This window comes from Siphateles boraxobius, unplaced genomic scaffold (genome assembly GCF_051911475.1).
Source record: "Siphateles boraxobius isolate OS27281-9 unplaced genomic scaffold, OSU_SipBor_1 6, whole genome shotgun sequence".
NCBI lineage: Eukaryota > Metazoa > Chordata > Actinopteri > Cypriniformes > Leuciscidae > Siphateles > Siphateles boraxobius.
The window spans coordinates 16,604,671-16,628,888 of NW_027509186.1; the positions used below are offsets into that span (position 1 = coordinate 16,604,671).

General features: G+C 37.6%; 1 protein-coding gene across 6 annotated transcripts in view; it reads left to right on the forward strand.

The window, feature by feature from the left end:
• The window catches only part of nphs1 (NPHS1 adhesion molecule, nephrin), a 152,338-nt gene that overhangs the window by 80,715 nt on the left and 47,405 nt on the right, over nucleotides 1–24,218 (forward strand). For 5 of the 6 annotated variants that reach the window (XM_077207873.1, XM_077207874.1, XM_077207876.1 and 2 more), the window contains 11 exons: nucleotides 165–287; nucleotides 546–627; nucleotides 3,491–3,594; nucleotides 5,813–5,934; nucleotides 12,005–12,176; nucleotides 12,767–12,924; nucleotides 15,635–15,776; nucleotides 16,568–16,692; nucleotides 16,798–16,966; nucleotides 17,934–18,063; nucleotides 19,848–20,020. In XM_077207873.1, coding sequence (XP_077063988.1) covers nucleotides 165–287; nucleotides 546–627; nucleotides 3,491–3,594; nucleotides 5,813–5,934; nucleotides 12,005–12,176; nucleotides 12,767–12,924; nucleotides 15,635–15,776; nucleotides 16,568–16,692; nucleotides 16,798–16,966; nucleotides 17,934–18,063; nucleotides 19,848–20,020 — 1,500 coding nt within the window. The remainder of the gene's footprint in view (nucleotides 1–164; nucleotides 288–545; nucleotides 628–3,490; nucleotides 3,595–5,812; nucleotides 5,935–12,004; nucleotides 12,177–12,766; nucleotides 12,925–15,634; nucleotides 15,777–16,567; nucleotides 16,693–16,797; nucleotides 16,967–17,933; nucleotides 18,064–19,847; nucleotides 20,021–24,218) is intronic. The other variant, XM_077207878.1, reaches the window with a different exon arrangement.

Below are 24,218 nucleotides of genomic sequence, written 5' to 3' on the forward strand. Positions count from 1 at the left end.
GTGTGTGTGTGTTTGTGTGTGTGTGTGTGTGTGTTTAAAGCTCTGAAATATCTCTTCAACCAGACACCAAATGAGTTCACAGCTTGCAATAAAATAATATATTGTGACAATCCCCTGCAGGTTAATCTCTCCTCACCTTCTCTTCATTCTCTCTCTTGTCTAAGTCCCGCCCTCACAGCCGTACTTCCAGCTGGAGTCTGATGAGCCGTGGGTGGAGGGAAACGAATACACGGTGACCTGCATCGCTCCTGATGCAAAACCTCCTGCAGAAATCACCATGTTCAGAGGTACGCCATCACTTAAGAGCCCCACTCTTTCTTACGTCCATTAAGTATAGCTCTTATGAGACAATTACACTGTTGATACACAACGCCGAAAAAAGATGAAAACTCTCTTTGGGAGCTTTCAAAGCAGTGGCTGTAAACTCTATCCAAAAGATTTCATGATTCATTTACTAATTTTGTGTCACACCATCTCTTGGCAAGAAGTACCCTGAGGCAGCTTACTGACTCTAAAACTGTTGTGCTTTTTTTCCCCTTTCTCAGATGGAGAGGAGCTGACGGAAACTGATTCTTTTACAATGTCAGGCTCACAGGATAAGCTTTTACAAACTCATGCTGAAGTCATGTAAGTTTGTGTGCAAACAATAAAGTTAAAAAATATATATTTGCAATTGAATCCCCTTCACCACTTACATTTGAATGTATGACCTTGAGAATTTCTCTTTTTGAAATTAGAAAATACCTAGGATAAGATTTTAAATAATGTGTATAAAGGCAAAAGAAACAGTGGTCGATGGAGTTAGTTAAGAAAAAAAAATTCATTTAACCAGCATGTGAATTAGGTATTTAAAGGTGCATTGTGTGATATTTAGGAGGATCTGTTGACAGTGGTGTATAAAGACCTAACATAATGAACTGTTATGTTTTTATTACCTTAGAATGAGCCAGTTCTATCTACATACACCGCGGTTCCCCTTACACATTAAGTCGCCATTTTGCGGCAATATGTTTCTACGGTAGCCCTGAATGGACAAATGCGTTTCGTCACTATGTTGTTCTTCGTGCAAAGCTAACCAAAGTCAGCTAATAAAACACTGACACAATGATGAACAAGTAACAATAATATTTGCGATAACATATCGTTTTCACTAAATAATTAAATAAACCTAATTTCTTAATTTATCTTTGTAAAGAAACGTCATCGCTTAACTGGCTACTCTCTGCTGTCTCAGATGCCGACATTTTTTTTTTCTCCTGTCGGCCACCATAACATGTTGGTTACAGTTCGTAACCTCACCACTAGATGCCGCTAAAATTACACTTTTTTTTACATTTAAATGAGAAGTTCGTTTATCCACCGTCATGTCATTCAAAAACTTTATGATTTCTTTCTAATATACAGTATATTCCCCCAGTATCAGCACTCTAACCGTTTAATCGTTTGTATCCCTCCACTTGCTGCAACTGTAATGGTGGTCGAGCAAATTCACCATATTTTTTAAAATACTACTATTGTTGTGTCACGAAATGTAGTTTGTTAGGCAAAAATGTAGTTATTTACACCTCAAGTATGTGTAGAAGACGGTTAAGCGAAGATGGTTATCAGTTAAGCATGCGCAATAGAACTCCAGAATGCCGTTGCCGTTCCACCAGAGGCTATTGTTTAAAATCCCTACTACGGGGCTTTTGAATGCTTGATTCTGATTGGTTGACGAAAGTTCTAAGGTAAAGTTCTGCAATTGTTTTCAAGGAAACGTACAGATATAGTTCCAGGCAGTCTTGACCGCATTACAGTTCCCCTTCGACATTTTGTAAAATGCAATAAAATCAATAATCTGTGATTTGTTAATTATATTTAAACTTTTTTTATCTGACAAAAGTACAAAGAAAAGTTTTCCAATGTTTTCACTGACCAACATAATTGTATTTTGTAAATATTAACAAATTTTGATTTTGATGGGTTGTACTTTAAATACTGTTTTTGGGTTTGTCAGATGTTTTGGCTGTTGCATCATAGAAAATTTGTCCAAGTCTAAAAATATTTATTTGTATTGGTGATATAGTGATGTATAAAACCATGCAAATCATTTAGCTAAAAATTAGCCTGAATATGTAAGCTACCTAGTGTTGTCCAAAATGGCAGCTATGGGGCAAAGTGAACCACATGCTGTGGGGTGAATTGAGCCAGCATTTTAACTTACCCCATCATAAGGCACTGTAGTTAAGTTAAATCTCCAAAGTATAAACTGGTATACTTTCAATATAATATTACGCAACTGGTTTAGTTCATGTTCCTAGTTGCTACATGACGTTTCTCACTAGCAAGGTGCAAATCAACGTAGTTTTGCTATTAGTAGATGCAGGCAAACGCACAGATTGTGGTAATTCACACACGTTCTCTCTCTCTCTCTCTCTCTCTCTCTCTCCCTCTCTCTCTCTCTCTCTCTCTCTCTCTCTCTCTCTCTCTCTCTCTCTCTCTCTGTCTCTCTCTCTCTCTCTCTCTCACACTCTCTCTCTAATAACTGTATTAGTCTGCTGTCAATGGCTGAAGCCTCCATAACTAGCTCTAAAATGATGTTTTGTTTGCAATAGAGGCTTGTGATGAGATGCGTAAGAATTTAGTCCCACACACAAGAGTGTTTTTAGGACAGAAACCTGAAAAAAAACATCTTGAAATACATCATCTGAACAATGTTTTGAGGTGTGGTAACCATAGTATAAACGGAATAATTGACTCCGGGCCGTTGAATTATTCGAAAAATAATGCACAACCGAGGTGTAACGTCAATTATTCCTTACATAATACTCTATATATAATACAATAAGTTTCCATAAAGCGACTCAGCATTCCTTTGTTTCAAGTTCTAAAATTACCTTTTAGATTTAGTAACGGAGGTCTGCAGAGAGGAACTTTTATAAGTGAGGTATGACCTAAATATCTGCATTTTTTTTTTCCATGCAAAGCTGTCTTGTGGCTTCAGAAGACTTGAAATATAGCACCAAAGTGCCAATTTATGGTTCTTTTTTCTTTTCTTCATTTTTAGAACTTGACAGCCTCAGTAATTCATTCACTTTCATTGTATGCAAATGAACAGCCTGGACTTTTTGAATGATTTCCCCATTTCAGTATGTTAAACCAAGTTGTCTTTATTAGAACCTCTTTTTCGGCTTTCTATGCAGCATAATTACCTAGACTGACCAAGGATTTTCTTTGCATGCAGCCTCATAAATGTTTAGTCTATGGGCAAATCTTGAAATCCATGAAATCCTCAGAATATCTGAAACATGTATTTTCTGCATTCCACTTGCGCTGCACTCTTGAGTATGGTATTGCTGAACAATCAAATCTTGGAGGCTAGGTACAGTTAAGTGTACACTGGCAATGCTCCAGGCTGGCAAATGAGTAAAGTTATGAGATAAGTGGGGTTGTGGGTAATTGTGGCAACACTGGGGGTGTGAAGTGTTTAGTGTCCCGCTCTCTCTTACAGCATCAGGGCACATAGCTCGTACGACACACGGCGACTGACGTGTCGAGCGAAGAACCCAGCTACCCCTCGAGCTCTTGAGACTGGCATGACCATGAGGGTATACTGTAAGAAACCTGCATTGTTTAAATTCACACTGAATGTGTTTACAATTGAGTGCTCTTAATAATTAATAGTGATATGTGCATTTTTTATTCATGTGTGTGATGTGAAGAGCCACTGAATTTGGTATTTGAAATCTCAGTTCAAGCAGAGTGTAATTAAATGAAGTGCATACTGTAAATAATGAAAATCACCAAGACTTTAACCAACCATTTTTGCTCTCATAGTGCCAAGTTCATGTCACAGCTTCGTGACTCGTAGCCAATTGGGTTTTTTTTCCTGTCAAGTAGTACTCCTTGTCCTTTCACTGTGGGAAGAAATGTCCCCTTCACTCTAAGAGGGTAACAACTACCAGTAACCATTAAAGTCAACATTAAATGCTGTTTGCAAACCATTTTCACCTCCACAATATGAAACAGGACATTTGGTGAGGAAAACATTTAGATTTTTTAATTTAGAGCTGATTGGTAGTCAAAAATGTTATTTAAATTAATCTAAATACATTAGGTGACACCTACAAAAATATATATATATTTAAGGTTTGGATCAGAAATAAACACCTCATTAAAGTAAATATTCACCCAAAATGGGAATTCATTATAATTTACTCATCCCCCTAAAGGGACATTGGAGAAAACATTATATTTAAATGCGTTTACGTTCTCTCGTAAACGTTTTCCATCCCCCCAGGAATCTTTGCGTTCACTCGCAAAGCTTTTGTGATGGAAATAATATGAGATGGGATGCAACGCAAAGTTTCTTGGGAGAACGCCAATGTTTTGCAAGAGAATGCAAATGTTTTGCAAAAGAACTCAAGGTTTCTCTGGGAGAACGTGATACTTTTGCAAGAGAACGCAAATGTTTTGCGAGAGAGGGCAAACGTTTTTCAAGCGTACGCAAAAGTATTGACATAATATATTTTTCCTCCCATATCATACTTTTTACATCACCATGTCCACTTAGAGCCTCCATACCCTCATGACGTTTCAAACCTGTATAAATGCAGAGTATAAAAGAAGATTTTTGTTGTTGTGTTTTTTTTTTTTTGTAAGAACTTTACAATGAAAGTACTGTAAATGGGGTTCTAAACAACATTGGACCCCAATGACTTATATAGTATGGACAATAAACACTGAGACAAGTTGCCATTTTGTACCAAGTAGGTTTGATTTCCATTTCATATTGACTTTAAATTGAAATACTAAAGTCCTTTCAAATCAGTTTAGGGCATCATGTTTTATCACACATTTTTTTTTCCATGTTAAGTCTGTAAGCTTATCTGTTATGTTATTAGGTGAGCTTTGAAAACCAATGCAACCTAATGCACAAAATCCATGTGATATGATGCATTTCACAGGCATAAGCTTCCCCCGAAACGCCAATCACATTTTCTCTGCTCGCTAAATTTATGCGTTAAAGCATTGCCCCCCTTCACTCACCCCAGCTCATGGTTCCATTACTGCCCAGCCAGTGCAATAAGTGCTAATGTAGCAGAACCGATGGCCAGCAACGCTGCCTTACTCAGCACGCCTGGCCCATCAAATCCAACTTTCCACTGGCCATTTTCATCTGCAGCAGATTGTAAGCAAGACGGCACTTTGTCACAGCAGACTCTCATCCGTCCATCGCGTCCACTTCCAAACTGATTGGAGCAATAACAAAGAGCGGCCCTGCCCCATAATTTATTTGATGGCAAATGTATTATTCAGCTCCACTGTAATTTATTCATGTTCCACATTGCCTTATTACGGTTTAAACATCTGTTATTTTGGTTTATGGACTGGTGCCAGTGTGTGGGTCGCTCTTTACTCTTAATGGTTTCATCAAAGGGACAAGCAATGTCTTCCCGCTGCACTGGCGTTAAATGTCCTCGATTTAACAATGTTGTACGAGACTAGAATAGAGCCGTGCGCTTCCTGATGCTGTGATGCTGAATCTAGTGGTCGTTTTTTCTATCTTGCTCTTTGTTCTTCCATTTCATCTCTCATGACTGGCTCTAACATGAAAAGATGCCCATCTTCACTGAACAAAGACAAGATCTTTTGTTTTAATAATATTTTCCCTCCTTTTCGCACATGAACTGCACTCATTTCATTTTTTACTAAGAGTAGTGTGAGCCGTGCTGTGAGCCGTGCTGTGATCCCTGCGAATACATACAAATGATTCAAACTTCTATCTATTGATGTTGTAACCCTTCTTTCTCTTGTGACTTCATTCGTTCAGTTCCCCCGCAGGCTCCGGTGATCATGGGATTAGAAAATGAAGAGGTCAAAGCTGGTTCCTTTCTGAGGGTGGTGTGCATATCCTATGGGGGCAACCCTTTAGCCACTCTGCATTGGATTAAGGTGAGAGAAATATACGAAATTCTTCATCGGTTGCCCTTTTCCTTTTCAGAAATAATTACTTAGCCTTTACCTTTACTTGCACAGGATACAAACTAAGACCTTGTGTTTGGCTTGTAGTTATTGATTAAACTTATATTTCCCATAAATGAAATAAACTTTTTCGGTTACACTTTATTTTAAGGTGTCCTTGCTACAGTGTAATTACACAATTAAGTACTAAGTAATTAACTACATGTCTTACTATATAATTAGGGTTAAGGTTTGGTTTAGCGTTAGTTACGTGTCTCTATGCATAATTGACTGTCATTACTATAGTAATTACATGTAAAATGTGCACCAGGGACACAGTAAAATAAAGTGTTACATTATTTTGTTTGATTGGTAACACTTTACAATAAGGGTTACTCTCATTTGTTTATGTGCGTAACAGTGTGGAACTCAGAACGAGGTAATGAATACAACGTCGTCATTTGGAAGGGCAGGAGTTATGATTACATACTTAATATGATTGACAACTCTAGAGCGAATGAGCTCTCTGACTCATAACAGACACGCACGGAAGAAAACAGAGCTCTGTATGCCGTTCCAAGCTCTTAAGATCACATAATTCAGTGTGCAAATGAATAGAAATGGTGATCTGAATAAAGAACATTTAAGAAAAAATCTGTTCTTAGACACCACTGACAACACTCAACATATATTCTCTCATCTCTTCCAGAAATCTTTTCTTTGGTGTTTAGACTGGTTTTCAAAACAGCACCACCACTCTCACACTTTTGTGCAACACCAGCTGAAAAAAGACCCGCCCCCTTTAGTTACTGTTGCTGTCTGACAAGCTAGGCAGCTCTCACGCCACAAATCTAGTTCTCACGCAGTGAAATATACATTGTGGAGCAAAGAGGACACTGACAACGTGCCGACAGACAGGACAGAGCAGGTTACTTTTGATTTGAAAAAGTCTCAACTTTCAAATTTGGTTGTTTCTTTAAGAAATTTAAGCAATAAATACCGTTCTGTGGCTCTTTAATGTCGTGACAGATCGCTGTAGTGCCTCAAAGCATCAAATAAATGAATGAACATCAGAAGGAATGTTGTTTCAACTGTGGAAAGACGTCAGTACACACCGTTTGTTTCTGGTGCAAGTCCACCGACGTTACTCTACTAACTCTCCTGAGTGCTTTGTCAGACAAAATGGCGGATTCGGCAGATTATGATTGGTCAGATCAACTGTCAATCAAACTCCATGCGAAGGGTGAATTGGGTGGCTTGTTTTGTCGCGGGGAGATGAGGAAAAAATCTACACACTGGTCTGAAAAAAATCTTGCTTTGTCGATCTGCGATTGATTGCGCCTGTAGTGAACAGCTCCATTGTGATCTATTGTTTCGATTCAAGTGCGTCATCGTAATACATTCGCATCGATTAAGTTTATTTGCCACCACAGAACTTAAAGCCAATAAGTCTAGAGTTATTTCTGTATTCTTATAGTGTGAATACATGAATTTTGCTTGGGTCTGTCTCATTTGATGCACCGAAATTACCGAAAATTTGCGGTCGAAACAGAAATTTTCATTTTCGGGTGAAATGGTTTTGGAGGGCTGAAATCATTGATCGAAACAGTGACATTTAATGTGTTCCTGTACTTAAGTAGCTTTTTTGCGTATCTGTACTTTACTGAAGTAGCCTATTTAAATTTGGGGAGACTTTTACTCCACTACATTTCAAAGTCAAATATCTTACTTTTTACTCTACTACATTTACAAAATTAGTCTTCCTTTTTATTTATTAGTGAATAAAAACGTAACTGGTCAAACGAGCCACCAATCACAGTACAGCGCTTTGTTTTGAACTTAAATTTGGCTGTATCTAAGTGCGAACCAGAGCCGTTATGATAGTTGCGAACATAGCCGGTTGCGACACAGTAGCTGTGTCCGAACTCCGAAACTGCTCACTTGTTCACTAATCCCTATATAGTGTATGGCATTTGAGTGCACTATATCTGCAAGGAGTGAACAAAATGAAGTGAATGAATTCGGTTATGCTGCGTTCACACCGGACGCGAATAGCGCGTCAGGCGCGAGTGATTTCAATGTTAAGTCAATGCAAAGACGCGTTACGCGCGTAAAAATTCCTGCGGCGCGAAAGAGGCGTAGAGCGCGGCACGGTAGATGCGAATACGCCTCATTCGCGCGTCAAGTTCGCGCGAATGGTGCATTTTGTGCATTCACGCTTTTGACGCGAATTCGCGTCTGCCGCCCGAGTTGAAAAATTTGAACTTTGGCGTCAATTCGCGCCGCGTTAACCAATCAGGAGCCTAGCTGCCTGCTGTCACTCAGGAGGTAAAGTGACGTAAACTCCCGCTCGGAATCTTTCATTCCAAAATCCCTGACAGCTATGGAGGAAAAAATAATTCTTGCTGTAAGCAGTTACCCAGAATTGTACGATTCCACTTCATATTTGTTCAGAGACAGGAACAAAAAGGACCTCGCTTGGAAGAGGGTCAGTGAGGAGATTGGGCAACCTGGTAAGTTGTAAATACAAATTAATCTTTAATATTTGTCCACTTCTTTACGATAGAAATGCTACAGTCACTGTAATTTCTAGAACAAGAACATGTGGACATCAAAACAGCTAAAAAGATGGCCGGCAACGGGTTTCGCCTCCGGAGTTTCATCGGATTCCGCCTCCGACGCGCGTAAATTTTGCTTCAAACTGTTGTTTTTTAAGCACTTCAATTTCGCTCTTGACGCGCGAATGGATTCAAAGTGGTCAGAGGTGTGTGTGTGTGTGTCTGTGTGTGTATGTACACGGGTGTAATTTCCTATGGGGACAGGGTTGGGACATGTCCCACTTTTCAAAATCCCGTTTGTGTGTCCCCCACTTTCAAGTTCGTTTGTTATGTTTTATCTAACCACACGCCGTCATCGCCACGGAGGAGCAGGAGATAGCATGTGCCGAATTTGCGCGTATGCGTCCAGAAATCGCGCCCACACTCTAAAAATAGCTCACTGAAAGTTCTAATGAGCAGGTATCTCGCTGGTATTCAAGGTATCGGTATTCAAGCGCGAAAGAGAACTGGATTCTGGGACGCTGTCTGTGCGTCGTGTGCGTGTGCGTCAGGACAATCCCAGTTCTCTCAATCCAGTTATTTTTTGCTCTTGAATAACACACACATTTATGCCAAAATGTCCGTTTTGTCAATTGTATCATCACAAGAACAGTCTTGAGTTAAATCAAATCTTAAATAAAAGTCAAGAGTAAATGAATACTTCGTCCACCACTGCATTTACCTTTATTTAGAAAAGCAACTCAATGACCAGGAACTGGATAGTTAACTAGAAAAAAATAACCCTAGAAAAGAGCTTTTTGCTAAATGTATGTATTATTGTAGGCTACATAATCATTATATTTTGACTTTTTTTGTTTTGACTTTTATATTGACTTTTTTTTGCCCAGCCCTGTTTGTTTGAACCGCGAGAGGCGTCAATAGGCTTTATGCACAGCTTCACTACTTCCTGAACTTCAGCCAGTCCTTTGTTTCCTGTCTGTCATTATTGGACAAACTGATTAGTCCAGGTGTGCCTGATTATTGTTACTGAGGCCAGGCACACCTGAATTAATCAGTTTGTCCAATAATGACAGACAGGAAACAAAGGGCTGGCTGAAGTTCAGGAAGTAGTGAAGCTGTGCATAAAGCCAATTCACCTTCATTATGCTGTGCGTCAAGTTCAAGTGTTGCTCTTTTGGCGTAAATCGATGCGTACGGCCATCTGCCCGAAGCTAGTTATTTTAGTCGATAAGGTTTTAAATATGGAAATTTTTCTTACACGAACGCATCGGTTCACTTCAGAAGACCTTTATTAACACCTGGTGACGCCTGGTAACGCCGTGGAACACTTTAATAATGAATAGATGCACTGTGATGGACTTCCAAAGACATACTGTCATTATGAAGCTTGGAAGAGCCAGGACATTTTTTAATATAACTCCGATTGTATTCGTCTGAAAGAAGAATGTCACATACACAGTAAATCATGGGCTAATTTTCATTTTTTGGTGAACTATACCTTTAACAGAGTTGACGAATGCATTGAACACATTTGTTTAAAGAAAATTAAAATGAAATAAAAAATGTTTGCCATTCTATAGAAAGGTTCCAAATGATGTCACTTCCTGTGTGTCACAGTTTGAAGAAATTGTGTGTGTGTGTGTGTGTGTGTGTGTGTGTGTGTGTGTGTGTGTGTGTGTGTGTGTGTGTGTGTGTGTGTGCACATGTGCATGCATGTAGTTAGGGAAACTATTTGGTAATATGGTTTTATTCAAAATGTAGAACACAGCGATATATTTTTTTCTAAATAGTTAATCATTTAAAAAATAGAAATTAAAAAGTTTAAGACATTGTTATTGTATAAAACATTGAATATTCTGCAGACTATACCAAACATTTAAATCATAAAATCCTTTCAGCATTTCATATTTGATACAGTATAGTCAAGACCTCTGATGTGGGAGAGGCCAAACCCGTTCTTTTGTGTGGAGGATTTGTTTGAAAAGTAGTTATGATAATTTTATAATTTACCTGACATATGTAATAGTTCACAATCCAAAAAAGTCTAAAAAGTCATGGTACACCAAAGTGTACTGCATTCCTGGAAACTGCCACTTAGATAAATTGGCCCAAATGTTACGTTAAACAGGTAGCTGTTAGATGAAAAATTATGGACTGCATCATTCAACCATGTGAGAGCTGTTTACCAAAATGGTCTGCTGGCCAATTACCATGAATGTAATGCCAGAGTAAGGTCACATTGGAACACAGGTTGCTGAAGTAATTTGAAGCTAGCTAGAATCTGGCAGGTGCACCAGTGGTTTTATATTCTTTAAATTTTCCCAACCTCAGAAATTATGAAGCATTGGCATCTCAAACAACTTAATAATTGTGATGCAAAGCTTCAGTGTCACTGAAAACTCTGCTGAGACTGTGTCAGAGGACTAACTCAAGATAACAGCGTAGAGCAGGGAATGAACAAAAGCAGTGCTTTCTTATAAAGGCCATTAAACATTTCGTAAAGACACTCTGAGCGTGGCTCTCGGGTAATGTTAACCGGACTGCCCTTGTGTAAATTCTTCTCTTAAATAGGACATTAAGAAACTGTTAAATGTATTTTTTTTTGTAATTCAACCATTCATTTAGGTTGTGCAAGTGTGTGTGAATTACTAAAATCAGCAAGCCAAGGGGAAAGCTGAGAGCTACAATGAAGAACTTTATTAAATGTCTGTGTTTAAAGACAGAGAGAAGATGTCAAGCTTTAAATCATTTGCAAGTGAAGTCTAGACAGCCAAATCTACTTGTCCATTCATGTAGTGTCCCGCAGACAGACTCACAGTAGAGACTCTCGTTTTAGTTTGATAGAATGTGTCAGTCCTGACATCTCTAATAATTTTCAGCTAATGCAAATGTTAGTGTCTGCAAAGGCGTTGACTGGATGACTGATTTCAGACACAAATGTCTTTTTCTATCTATCTATCTATCTATCTATCTATCTATCTATCTATCTATCTATCTATCTATCTATCTATCTATCTATCTATCTATCTATCTATCTATCTATCTGTCTGTCTGTCTGTCTGTCTGTCTGTCTGTCTGTCTGTCTATCGTCTCTCGGTCTGTATGTATGTCTGTCTATCTATCTGGTTGTCTGTCTATTCTCTCAGTCTGTCTGTCTGTCTGTCTGTCTGTCTATCTATCTATCGCCTCTCGGTCTGTCTGTCTGTCTGTCTGTCTGTCTATCTGGTTGTCTGTCTATCTGTCTATCTATCGTCTCTCGGTCTGTATGTATGTCTGTCTGTCTGTCTATCTGGTTGTCTGTCTATCTGTCTATCTATCGTCTCTCGGTCTGACTGTCTGTCTATCTATCTGGTTGTCTGTCTATCTACCGTCTCTCGCTCTGTATATCTGTCTGTCTGTCTGTCTGTCTGTCTGTCTGTCAATTTATCTATCATCTCTCAGTCTATCTGTCTGTCTCTTAATATGTCCGTCAGTCTGTCAGTACCTTCTTTTCTCTTTTTCAGAATGGAGAAGTCCTGTCCACTAGCTGGGAGGTGGACGTTGTGTCACGTAGGTCCAGTAGCATGTTGAGAATGGAGGTGAAGCCAGAGGACAATCATGCTGTGCTGCAGTGCGAAAGCGTCAACGAAGTGTCTCGTTCACCAATGTCCCTCACTCGCACTCTTACCGTCATGTGTGAGTAGTCAGTAAAAATTGATCTTAAAAAAACTTCTGCTCAAAAACCCATTAAACCTCAAAGAAGGCCAAAAGCCTGTTGTTGCTTGTAGTTTTCAGCATAGCCTTCAAACAATAGCTTGATCTTTCATGACACACTGTCACTTACCATAAGCCAATTACACATGGCTGTATCATGGCTGACAAGTTAATCAGGTCAATAATTGCTGCTACTTGGAGTTTCTGTAATATTTCATTAACAGAGGATGGTTTGTAACGGTGGTCTTGTCACCACAAATTCTATAAGTCAAATAACCATGTCTTATCACAAATCTACTGTCATTGGCACATACAGCTTATTGAGAATATTTAGTCACACAAATACTGATAACATTTGGGCATTTATTAGAAGATCTCTCTAGACACTTCTCACCATTTCATTGATCAGCTAGATCATTATTTCAGTACTGTAAGAGCATCATGAGAACGTATTGTAATGGCCTCAAATCCTTTGTTGCATGACTAGCGTGTTTAAACAATTTGCTAGGAAGATATGCTGACCCAATTTATCTTGCTTCTCTTTCTGTTGTGGCAATCACTTTTGCTCACAGTTGAGCCAGCTGAAGTAACGTTACTGGGCTCCTTTGAAGCTGTGGAGGGACAGGAGATCAATCTGTGCTGTTACACTTCCTCCAGTAATCCACCGGTTCACATACGCTGGTGGCTCGGGTTCAAGGAGCTTAACAGAACAGATGTTACCACCTCTGAGGTATTCAACCTAACACTTAAGAGTCAAGATAGAGGACGTGTCGTGAAATGTCTTCCCTTACAAAAATGTATAAATTATAATTAAAACTATTGTTTTTTTTGGCACTCTGAAACTGTTTCCATGTCTTGCTTTTGATAGGTTCATCAACAATACAAACTACCATCTAAACACTCACATGAACCATTTCACCGACAGAGAAAGGCTTTGTGAGCGCTTGATTAAAGGAACATTTTTCAATTATTGTGTGAAATAAAGCCGGCAAGCCTTGAACTGAGAGTGATTCAAAGTCTCCATCAAGACTGTGCTTTTACTTTAGATTCTATTAGTTACTACATAATATTCTGTGAGATCAGGGGCTTTTAGAGTCCCTCTTTTTTTTTATCTCCAGCTCTTCCTCTCCAGAGGTTGATTTGAATGAAACATAAGTGAATAAAAGCCGACCCGAGGCTGCTCTGTGCTTCACAGGAGACTCCTTGTTCATTTGGAGGTGTTTTACATCTGATCTTTCATTTACATGTTGGTGTTAATTTATAATTTTTCTTTTTTTCTCTCCGAGCTACTCTTTATGATATTTTCTAATAGTTTGGCCGTAAGTAACCATGAAGCCAGGGTCAACTCTCTGAACAGGTGTAAATTAGAGCTTAGCAAATGAGCAGAATCAAAAACTCTGCCAATTATAGTTGGCACGAAACAAAATTTGCTATTGTCTTTTCTTCTATATTGTGAATGTGAGTGGGAATCTTTAGGCACCCCACGATCTGATTCCAAAACGTATTCTACTTTTTTTCTTATTAATTAATCGTATTAATAGAATTTAAAATCTTTTTTTATTTAATTACACAAGTAATGAGTAATCTTTAAAATAATTAAAAAATGTGCATGTTAAGTAAGTATTTTAAATAGGCTATATAAACTAATATAGCTTCAAAACTTAAAATCTAGTAAATAAAGAAGAACAAAAAAAACATACTACCAACAATAAACAAAGAGTGCTCTCAGTATTTAAGACTAGGCTGTCTGAACGTTTTCCGTTCATGAGCTGTGAGTGATTTTTATTTTTCTCAGCTTTACTGTTGTTGGATTATTCCCATTGACATAATATACAGTGGGAGATCTAAGAAGCTGCATTCACACCAATGCACAGTTCTCTTGTGAAATGTGGTTTATAAGATGTGGTTTGTACTGTCTGTTTAATCTCTTAAGACAGAACTGACTGTGTTTACATTCATTTTGCATCATAAAAAAAAACATTTTGAGATGAAACTGGAAGTACATTTAACCACAGAGGTTTTTTTCACATTAATATTTGTAATAACAAATATTACATACATTACATATACATTGTTATTTCCTTTATGCCAGGCCTATATGCGTAGCGTGGCTTGATGCTTCATCTGCAGACTGCTTTACTCTCGCATGTCACATGACTAAAGTGTAATCGCAGCCATTGCGGTGAAAAATCGTTTGTTGTCATGTCGTTATATTATTAATTGTTCAACCCTAGTTCACAGTGCCATCTGCGGGACATCCTTATGCTTGCCACACACATGAAGATTTTAACCCCAATTTAAGGCACAATTTTCACCCCCCAACAATCACAGTTGCATGGCCCAATTCTTGTCGCAACCGACTTTTTGTCCCAAAAAATCCTCATTTGTGTGGTGACATTATGATAATTTTACAGCTCCCAATCGAGTCGGAGCCTCCCGATCCTAAATCGTACTCTTGATCGGATACATATATATTGCAGGATACCTGCAATAGGCAATGAGAGCAAGCAAGCGTAACCGGTCCTATTTGACCCACTCCGAGCGGGATTCGAATCGGTTAAAATTGGTTAAGATTGGTTAAGATTTGAAAATCGTCTTGTGTGTCCCTAGCCTTAGCTTGTTAGGAAGGGTTCAAAGTGCCAAATGCGAGTAAAAATTGGCGTTAAAACGGTCTTACTCAACAGTTGCCCGGTTACTTCAATAATTTTGACATTGCATGGTTGCAATCTTGCAATCATTGCAATCTTATCTTAAAAATGTTGTAATAATTTTGTTAAATATAAAATTAAATGTCCCAAACTAAGCAAGCCAAAAGCCAATGGCGACAAAGGCGAAGAAAGCCGAAAAAAGGCGAAGATGAAGAAGATTCTGAATTTCCAAAACAAAAGTATTTAATAAGCAAAATAAGCACAGTTAATCCACAGTGCAGATGGCAACTTACCAGCGTGTCTAGCACAAGCTCAAACACAAATAATAACCGACTCTGAAGGCAGGGAAAACTTACACAGATAACGAACTAAAGGACTAACAGATGTCATGATCACATCTATCACCATAGTAACTAATGATCGTGTGAAAAAGGACAACAGAACACCAAGAGTAGCAAACTAAAAGTTCATAAAAATGTACTAAACAAACAAATAACTAAATAATCCTCACACTAAGTTTGCCACACTTACATCTGTTTATGCAGTTAGTGAGATAGTAGAGCCACAATGTATTCCAACGCTTTTGTTTTTTCTTGGTTTTTGATGGCCATTTGTCAAATCACATCAGTTCCGAGAATGTGTACCATCAAAGAGAGTGAATCATGGTTGTATAATTTAATGTTTTCACTCTTGTTCAAAGAATATTATGTTACCTTGTAATAGCTCTATACGATGACCATATATTGTTCCCAGTTAAATTGTAAGGTCTCAGATGCAATATTTGTGTTGCAGGGGGATAATGGTGGGATGATGACGATGTCTAACTTGACACATAAAGTGTCACGTGAGGACAACGGTCTTCCTCTGACTTGTGAGGCATTCAACAAAGGCACCCGCTTCTCTAGAGTTCGATCTGAAGAGCTCATCGTTTACTGTGAGAGACCACTAACATTTTTATCTAACATTTAGGTGGAATGATCCCTGATAAATTAATTATATTATTTCAGTAGTCTAACTGATACAGTTTCCCAGAAAACTCATACTCTATCGTTTTGTTTGTTTGTTTTAGAGAAATAAATACTTATTTCCAGCAAGGGTGCATTCAATTTACAGTAAATTTACAATACAGTAGGGTGCATTACAGTAAAGACATTTGTAATGTTTCAAAAGATTTCTATAAAAAAAAAATGCTGTTCTTTTGTAGCTACTGAATTAAATTATCCTAAAAAAAAACTGTATCAAGGTTTCCAGTAGCACAACTGTTTTCAACATCCATAATAGTCAGAAAAATTTCTTTATCAAAAAATCATCATATTAGAAGGATTTCTGATGGATCATGTGACGCTGAAGTCTGGAGTAATGATGCAGAAAAATTAGCTTTGCCATCACAGAAATAAAATACATATTGAAGACAAGTATATTAAAATAGAAAACATTTAGTTTATTATTTCTCAATATTACAGCTTCACTGTATTTTTATCAACTAAATGCAGCCTTGGTGAGCATACGAGATTTCTATCAAAAACATTTAACAATTGATAGCGATCCCAAACATTTGAACTGTGGTGATTGTTGAGAAAAATGAATCCATTGTAATTTGGATAAAAGCTTATCTAAAATAAATAAATGTAAACATAATGATGTACTCTTTTTCAAACGTCTCATCAATGCACTTGTGCTGACTGGAATATTAGTTCTCTTAATGTCTGTTCGTCTTATTCTTAGATCCTCCTCAGAAGGTGTGGTTAGATGCTCCTCCACCAAACGTCTTCTTACACTCTGGTACAACTCTCCGTTTAGTCTGTTTCTCCAGTGGTGGAAATCCCACAGGTCAGCTGGTGTGGTTGAAGGTGTGTAGTGACATGAAAGCTTTTGTTGATTGTGTTTTAGTAACAAGTGTTTTGTTATTTCCGCCATTAAAAAATCCTCCATGTCTGTGTGTGTGCGAACTACAGAACAACAAAGTCGTGCCAACCGCATCGAAGCAGGTGTCTTCAGAGCGTGGTGTGTCACGAGATCTCCTTCTCATCCTCCAGCCCAGCGACAATCTGGCCACCTACCGCTGCGACTCCTCCAACAAAGCCAAGAAAGTGCTCTCCGCTCAAACCAAACTCAGGGTTCTGTGTATGTTTCTAAATCCCACTCACATGATACTGTGCTGTGTACATGCGAAACTATATCAGTTATTTGGGTTAGTGTGGTGTACTTCTTAACTCTTAATTAATACATACCGTATACCAAATGAGCCAAAACATCATGACCCCTTGCCTAATATGCTGTTGGTCCTCCGTGTGCTGCCAAAACAGCGCTGACCCATCGAGGCATAGACTCTAGTCTACAAGACCTCTGAAGGTGTCCTGCAGGGTTTGGCACCAAGACATTAGCATGAGATCATGTAGGTTGTGAAATGGAGCCGCCATGAACCGAACTTGTTAGTCCAGCACATCCCACAGATGCTCAATTGAATTGAGATGATCTGGGGAATTTGGAGGCCATACATATGTATATATATATAGCCTACTAAGTCTTCAACGAGTACAAATATTTAGTGTGCGCAGTGAATAGAACTGTCATCATAGAGTTGATCATAGAATTCAAGGACTCTTAATATTTGTATCAATCTTGTAGGGATTTTTAATGGATTAGTTCACTTCAGAATTACAATTTCGTTTTAGAAAATGGCGATCGTTTGGCTAGATAAGACCCTTATTCCTTGACTGGGATTGTGTAGAGCCCTTTAAAGCTGCATTGAAACTGCAATTTGGAGCTTCAACCGGTTGATAAACGTTGAAGTCCACTATACGGAGAAACATCCTGGAATGTTTTGCTAAAAAACCTTCATTTCTTTTCGACTGAAGAAAAAAAAACATGAATATCTTGGATGACGTGGGGCTGAGTAAAATGTATTCTGAGGTGAACTAATCCTTTTATGGTTTGTGTTTGAACTCTTTGTCTTGTGAATTAGGATAAAAGTATCTGGTAAATGTCAGTTAGCAAAACTTCTTTTTGAATATACCTTAAAATGAGGATACACTATGGCAATCCCCACTCACATTCTAATTGGTTGTTCTTTGTACTGTCCCTCGATCAGTTCCCGCAGTGAGTGTGAAGATCGTGGCCAAGCAGAAGGATCTGCGTAAGGGTCAGACTCTGGATCTGGACTGCCTGGCTGGCAGCAGCTTTCCCACTGCAAACATCAGCTGGAGTTTGGGCCCTATCATGTACTAAAACACTCACTTATACATATACAAGCAGCACCACATCAGTACACACATGCACAAATACACACTCAATGCTAATACCGTATTACTTAGTTTAACACTCCCAAGAGCATTTTCGCCACCCATCTAATTTATTCACATCAATAAAACTGTTGAGCATTGACCCTTGATTCACAAAACACAGGTAAATACATCATAAGCCAGGTTTCCATCCAAGGATCTTTTTGTGAAAAGAGGTTTAGCGCATCAAAATGTTTACCGATATAGCTGATGGAAATGCCAAGTATCTATAATTTTTTGCAAATGTCGACACAATCTTTTTCCGTTTAACTTTAGCATATCAATTATATGTTGACACTTCAAATGTCATGAAAATCTGGTTTGGAAACACGTTTTGTTGAGAGTAAGGGCTATTTTTACAATTTTTATAATTGTTAAGATGGCAGCTATATAGGCTACCATTTAAAAAAAAGTTAAATATAGGCCTACACAAATAGAAGTTTCAGCTGCATCGGTCTCTGTAAAAAAAATGGCAACGATTTGATGTTTTTGATTGATTTGATGTTATTAAACCAGAACGAATAACTTTTTTAGCTTGAATGATTTGAATACTCAAACGTATTCAATGTTCTCGGCCATGTCATACTGTGACTGGCTTGACTGCATGTTCAAGGCTTCCTTTAAAGACTGTTGCTATTTGAATGAACATTTTACTTTACCAATTTCTTTTATGGATCCTAAAATGTACAGGACAAATGAGCTGCCCTGTGTACAAAACCATAGTTTTCATCACATAAATGCAGTTACATGCAGTCCTTTCAGACTTCTCCGTGATCTTCTGATTAATATTTCCTAATTTAGTAATAGGCCTATTATTTGTGAAAATAGTAAGAATTAAACCGGCTAATTTCAATTGTCTCATTACTCTGCATTTTACAAATATTTGCAATGCTAAAGAAACAATAGGCCTGTTATTTGCGATATACGCGACATTATGTATGGAAACGGCTTGAGGGAAGATTTTTATTAGCGATTTTACAAAACAACTAAAATGCTTTTTTTAGGGATGACGTCATTACGTACACCATTTTATCTGTAAAAGGCCAATTGGATGGAAACAGGCTGAAGACAGTCTCACCGGAATGCTTTTCAGATGAATATGGCTCTAAAATTACCCAGGACGTTTTATTTTTATGAGAAGTGTGCAGTAATAGATGACTTGTGATGTGTATCTGTATAAAAAGAGCAGAATTTTTGAAGGAGGGCTCTAAGCTCTTTGTAAAAAAAGTAAAGTGTGAAATGTTAGCAAAGGCTGATGGGCAGTTTGGATATCCATGCCAAGACCTTTTTTTAACTTCAGTTTTAGATTTCGACTGGCAGCTGGTGATCACTAAGTCATTACCTTGTGAGAGTCTGTAAGAGTACCTTGTGATTGACGCTGTCAATATGTAGCCATTTGGAAAAAAAAAAATCTTTACATCAATTGTGAGCAGATCAGCTTTTATTTGAAAAGAAATTCAGCTATAAAACTACAGTGTTTGTGAGCAGAGGAGTGGCCCACTTTGAGTTTTATAGGGTTTCAGTTTTGTCGAATGGTCCCCACGGGACCCTGACGCAGGTCAGGCAAACAAAAAGATTTCACAGCAGGTGAACACTGTTACTATGGAAGGCTTTATCGAATATTCATAGTCTATTTTTGCAGTGTTGCTCCAAGGGGATGTTTTTGAAATTCTTCTTTGTATCCATGAGAAATAATGTTGTAAGCTTGACTTTAACTCTCTCAGGCTGAAAGGAGTTGACCAGGCTCCTAAACAGGCTGAATTTGGTGGGATGTCCCGGACCAGTAAGCTGTCCCTCAATCTTGGCTCCCATCACTGGAAGAAAAGGATCACCTGCCAGGCCTTCAGTAACGTGCTGGCCGAGGGTGTCAACAACTTCTACAGTCTCAATGTGCTCTGTGAGTGTTATTTTTTTGAGCATGTTTGAATGTGTTTTTACTTGGACTGTCCGCTGACTACAGATGCAAATATAGTCAACGAAATTGATCATGACTAATTGCACAGATAATCGATTAGCTGAAGCTGAGTACAGCATTTAATATACAACAAGTGACTTTAGGAGTCAATACTGTACATTTTTTTATTTCCATATTATTGAACATAAGCCATTTTGAAAGCCTCTGCACAATATTAATTTTATTTATTTATAATGGGATAATGACCAGGTTTCGGACTTGCATGTTTACATTTCAGCACATCCCCTTTGCATTGGTTGCAGACAAAATTTAAAAGTATGGAAAGTATAGAATTCAAAATTTTCATTTTGGTTTTTGAATCATTACATAAGTTGGTGCGTCCACACAAATCAGCGAGACCTCTCAGATCGGGACATGTAAGATTGCTGTCCGAGCCCTCCTCGGTCCAGACTGAAGCACCGTGGTGAACGAAAATTAGCTAATTCCGGCACGACACTTCGGAACAATCTCCCTGTATCCATCCAAACAGCTCCTCCTCTTTTTGTTTTCAAATCTATGCTTAAATCCTATTTATTTGAGCAGATGAGTCAAATAGTTTTATAGTAGCCTATTGTTTTTAAAATGTTTAAATTAATTTATTGTCTTCTATGTTCTTAAAGAAAGAAAAAAAAGAAAAAAATACATATATATATATATATATATATATATATATATAAATACATAAAATAAATAAATTAGATAATTGGACAGTTTACTCATTTATTTACCATATATCCCACATTTATTTACCATATATCCCATAAATTAATTAAGTACATAAATGATCCTGTTTATTTATTTAGAAATAATGACTAATTAATTTTTATAAATCAATAAATAATGGGATAATTTACTTGCGTATTATCCCGTATATACCATATACTATTTATTTTATGTATTCAATTATTTATAAATAAATGAAAGGGATTAATTATTTATTATCCCATTAATTACTTAATACATTTTTTTTTTCACTAGTGCGTTATTTTTATACAATAATTGCCTTAGTATGAGTTTGGTTGCTGTAGCTTACTGGCATGAAGATTGAATATATACTGTTATTTTGATCTGGCAAGCATTCTGATGTATGTTTGAATGAGTCTATTCCTGCTAATGCGTATAGCGAGTATATGTGTGTGTGTGTGTGTGTGTGTGTGTGTGTGTGTGTGTGTGTGTGTGTGTCTGTGTTTGTTTGTGTCTTTGTGTCTGCAATGATTATGGTTTGACTTTGATGTTGTTTTGTCTGATCCAGCCAGCCATCCCTTCAAAGCCTGACACGCTTTGTGAGCATGAAGGAATGTCACTGTGTGTGTGTTCATGTTTTTCTATCCCGGTGGGGACTTCAAACTGAATGCACACTGACTGATGGGGACTTGTGTCACTGTGGGGATCTAAATTGATGTCCTCATGAGGAAACAAGATTATAAATCATACAGAATGATTTTTTTAAAATATAAAAATGCAGAATGTTTTTTTTTGGGGGGGGGGGGGGGGGGGGGGGGGGCTAGGTTTAGGGGTAGGGTTAGTGTAAAGGGACAAAATATACAGTTTAGACAGTATAAAAACCATTACGTCTATGGAGAGTCCCCACAAATATAGCAAACCAGGTGTGTGTTTGTTTGCACACATGCCTCGACTATTTCAGAATATCCACAGTTTGTGATTTGTGTAAGAACAGACCATAAATGATTACTTTGTCTCTTGTATTGTATTATATTAAGATTATATTTCATCTTTCACTGTCCTAGTGTGTGTGTGTGTGTGTGTGTGTGTGTGTGTGTGTGTGTGTGTGTGTGTGTGTGTGTGTGTGTGTGTGTGTGTGTGTGTGTGTGTGTGTGTGTGTGTGTGTGTGTGTGTGTATGTGTGTGTTTGAGCGTGTGCGCGTCTGCAAGTAAATCGTTTGCGTTAAAATCAGCATTTGCATTTTCATTTGCTCTGAAGTGACACAATGTACATTAATGAGACAAAGACACAGAAGCCCCTCTGAGAGATCAACAGCACAATAAATCACGCGCCTTATTCACACTCAGGCGTAAAAGAGGAAAACGATTCAAAATCGTCTGCTTTCTCAAATCAGTTTTTATGAGCATTTGCAAAATTATCTTTTTGCCCTGTATGAATTAAGAATGTTACTATCCATAAATGTGAATGATTTTCACAATGTCTTTTAAAGCTTTTTTCAGTAGTCCATCTGTATCTCCAGGATTTGTTTCACATCAAAATAATAGAATATTGTTCTTATATTTTGCAATTTCTAAAAACATTACCAGGCAGCTTTCCAGTAATAATTAACTCCCCAAAGCCGGTGTTTGCTTGCATTTCAACACTTGTTAATCCTTAAATGCATGAATGCTTTGCCAATCATTATTACATATTCGGGTCTAACATGGATGGATCACTCCCTGTCGCGATAATATAAACTCTCCTGATATTAGAGTAACAATTACAGAAGAATAAAATAAAGTATTTTTTTTTACCTTTTGGAGCTTGGAAAGGTTCAGTTTGAGCAGATGTTTTATTCCATCATCACTGTCCTCATCAGAGCTCAATTCCCAGAAGATTCAGCATCTAGCTCATATTTGTGATCTCAAACATATTCTCAAAACTATCATATTCAACATCTGACAGCTGACAGCTTCTTCACCAGATCCACCATCAAGTGACAGTGATTCTAATATTCAATTTTATTCAGCAGCAATGAATCGCTGAACCATTTCAAGTTTTTCTGATGATACTTCCTATTCTTTTGTTTTCTGCCTGCGGTAACTATGAGTGAAAGGCCACTTCATCATTGTGTATCAGACATTGACTTGCACTTATTCAGTCATCAAAGATTAAATTATTTTTGTGCAGAAAAAAATATACTTACGCTGTTAGACACCTCGGGTCGTTACAAACGAGTGGGAAAACAGGCATTCTTTTACATATTTTTTCTTGTTATATTGTTTATAATTGAATTGATTGAGAAAGAAGGTTGATGTATACATTTTAAAAAAATGAGGAGGGTAGAGAATGATACGGAAGAGGATTAGGTCTAAGCAGTAATAAAAAAATAAAACCATCTCGAGATTAAAGTCATTATAATGCGAAATTAAACTCAAAAGAGAAAAAAGACGAAATACAATCTTGAGAATAAACTCATTACATTTCGAGAATAAAGTCATTGTGTTTCGAGAAAAAACTTGTTAAATTTCGAGAGAAAAAAGTCGAAATACAATCTTGAGAATAAACTCATTACATTTCGAGAATAAAGTCGTTGTGTTTCGAGAAAAAAACTTGTTACATTTCGAGAAAAAAGAACTCAATACAATCTTGAGAATAAACTCATTAAATTTCGAGAATAAAGTCGTTGTGTTACGAGAAAAAAACTTGTTAAATTTCGAGATAAAAAGTCAAAAATAATCGTGAGAATAAACTCATTAAATTTCAAGAATAAAGTCGTTATTCTTGTTTCGAGAAAAAAAGTCGAAATGAAATGTAGAGAATAACGCATTCGATCAGTGTTCATTGCATAGCCTACTGATAGAGGACATGGCAGAGTCACTTAGTCAAGCTATTTTAGACTTTCTTTTAGTAACAAAGAAATAATATCAACTTTAGCTAATTATGACAGAATAATAACTGTCACACTGGACACAGTGTAATAACTGGACACCCTTATATGCCAGTGACTGTTTCTATGAAGTAACTGGCTATTACTTTAGGATCATGGTTGTGTACGCCTCCATTCACAGAATGTAACAACAGTAACCATCTACACAACCATGGCAATGCCGTACGGCGTACGGTTTTAATTTATCATAGCTGTCCATATGCATTTGGGCCAGCGCAAGTGTAGCCTGGCGTCTTCTCAAACGTCTCCTTCGTCGAAATTCCACACCTTGAGGATCAGCAAGTTCAATAATGCGTCTTATGGTATCCTGGGAGAATTTCTTCTAAAAAGACCTAGCCGCTTGCAAATTATCTTTAAAGAGAGAATTATTATTCTAATTATGCAAATTATTATTCTGTCATAATTAGCTAAAGTTGATAGTATTTCTTCGTTACTGAAAGAAAGTCTAAATTATAGCTTGACTAAGTGATCCAACTCTGCCATGTCCTCTATCAGTAGAGTATATACAATGAACACTGATCGAATGCG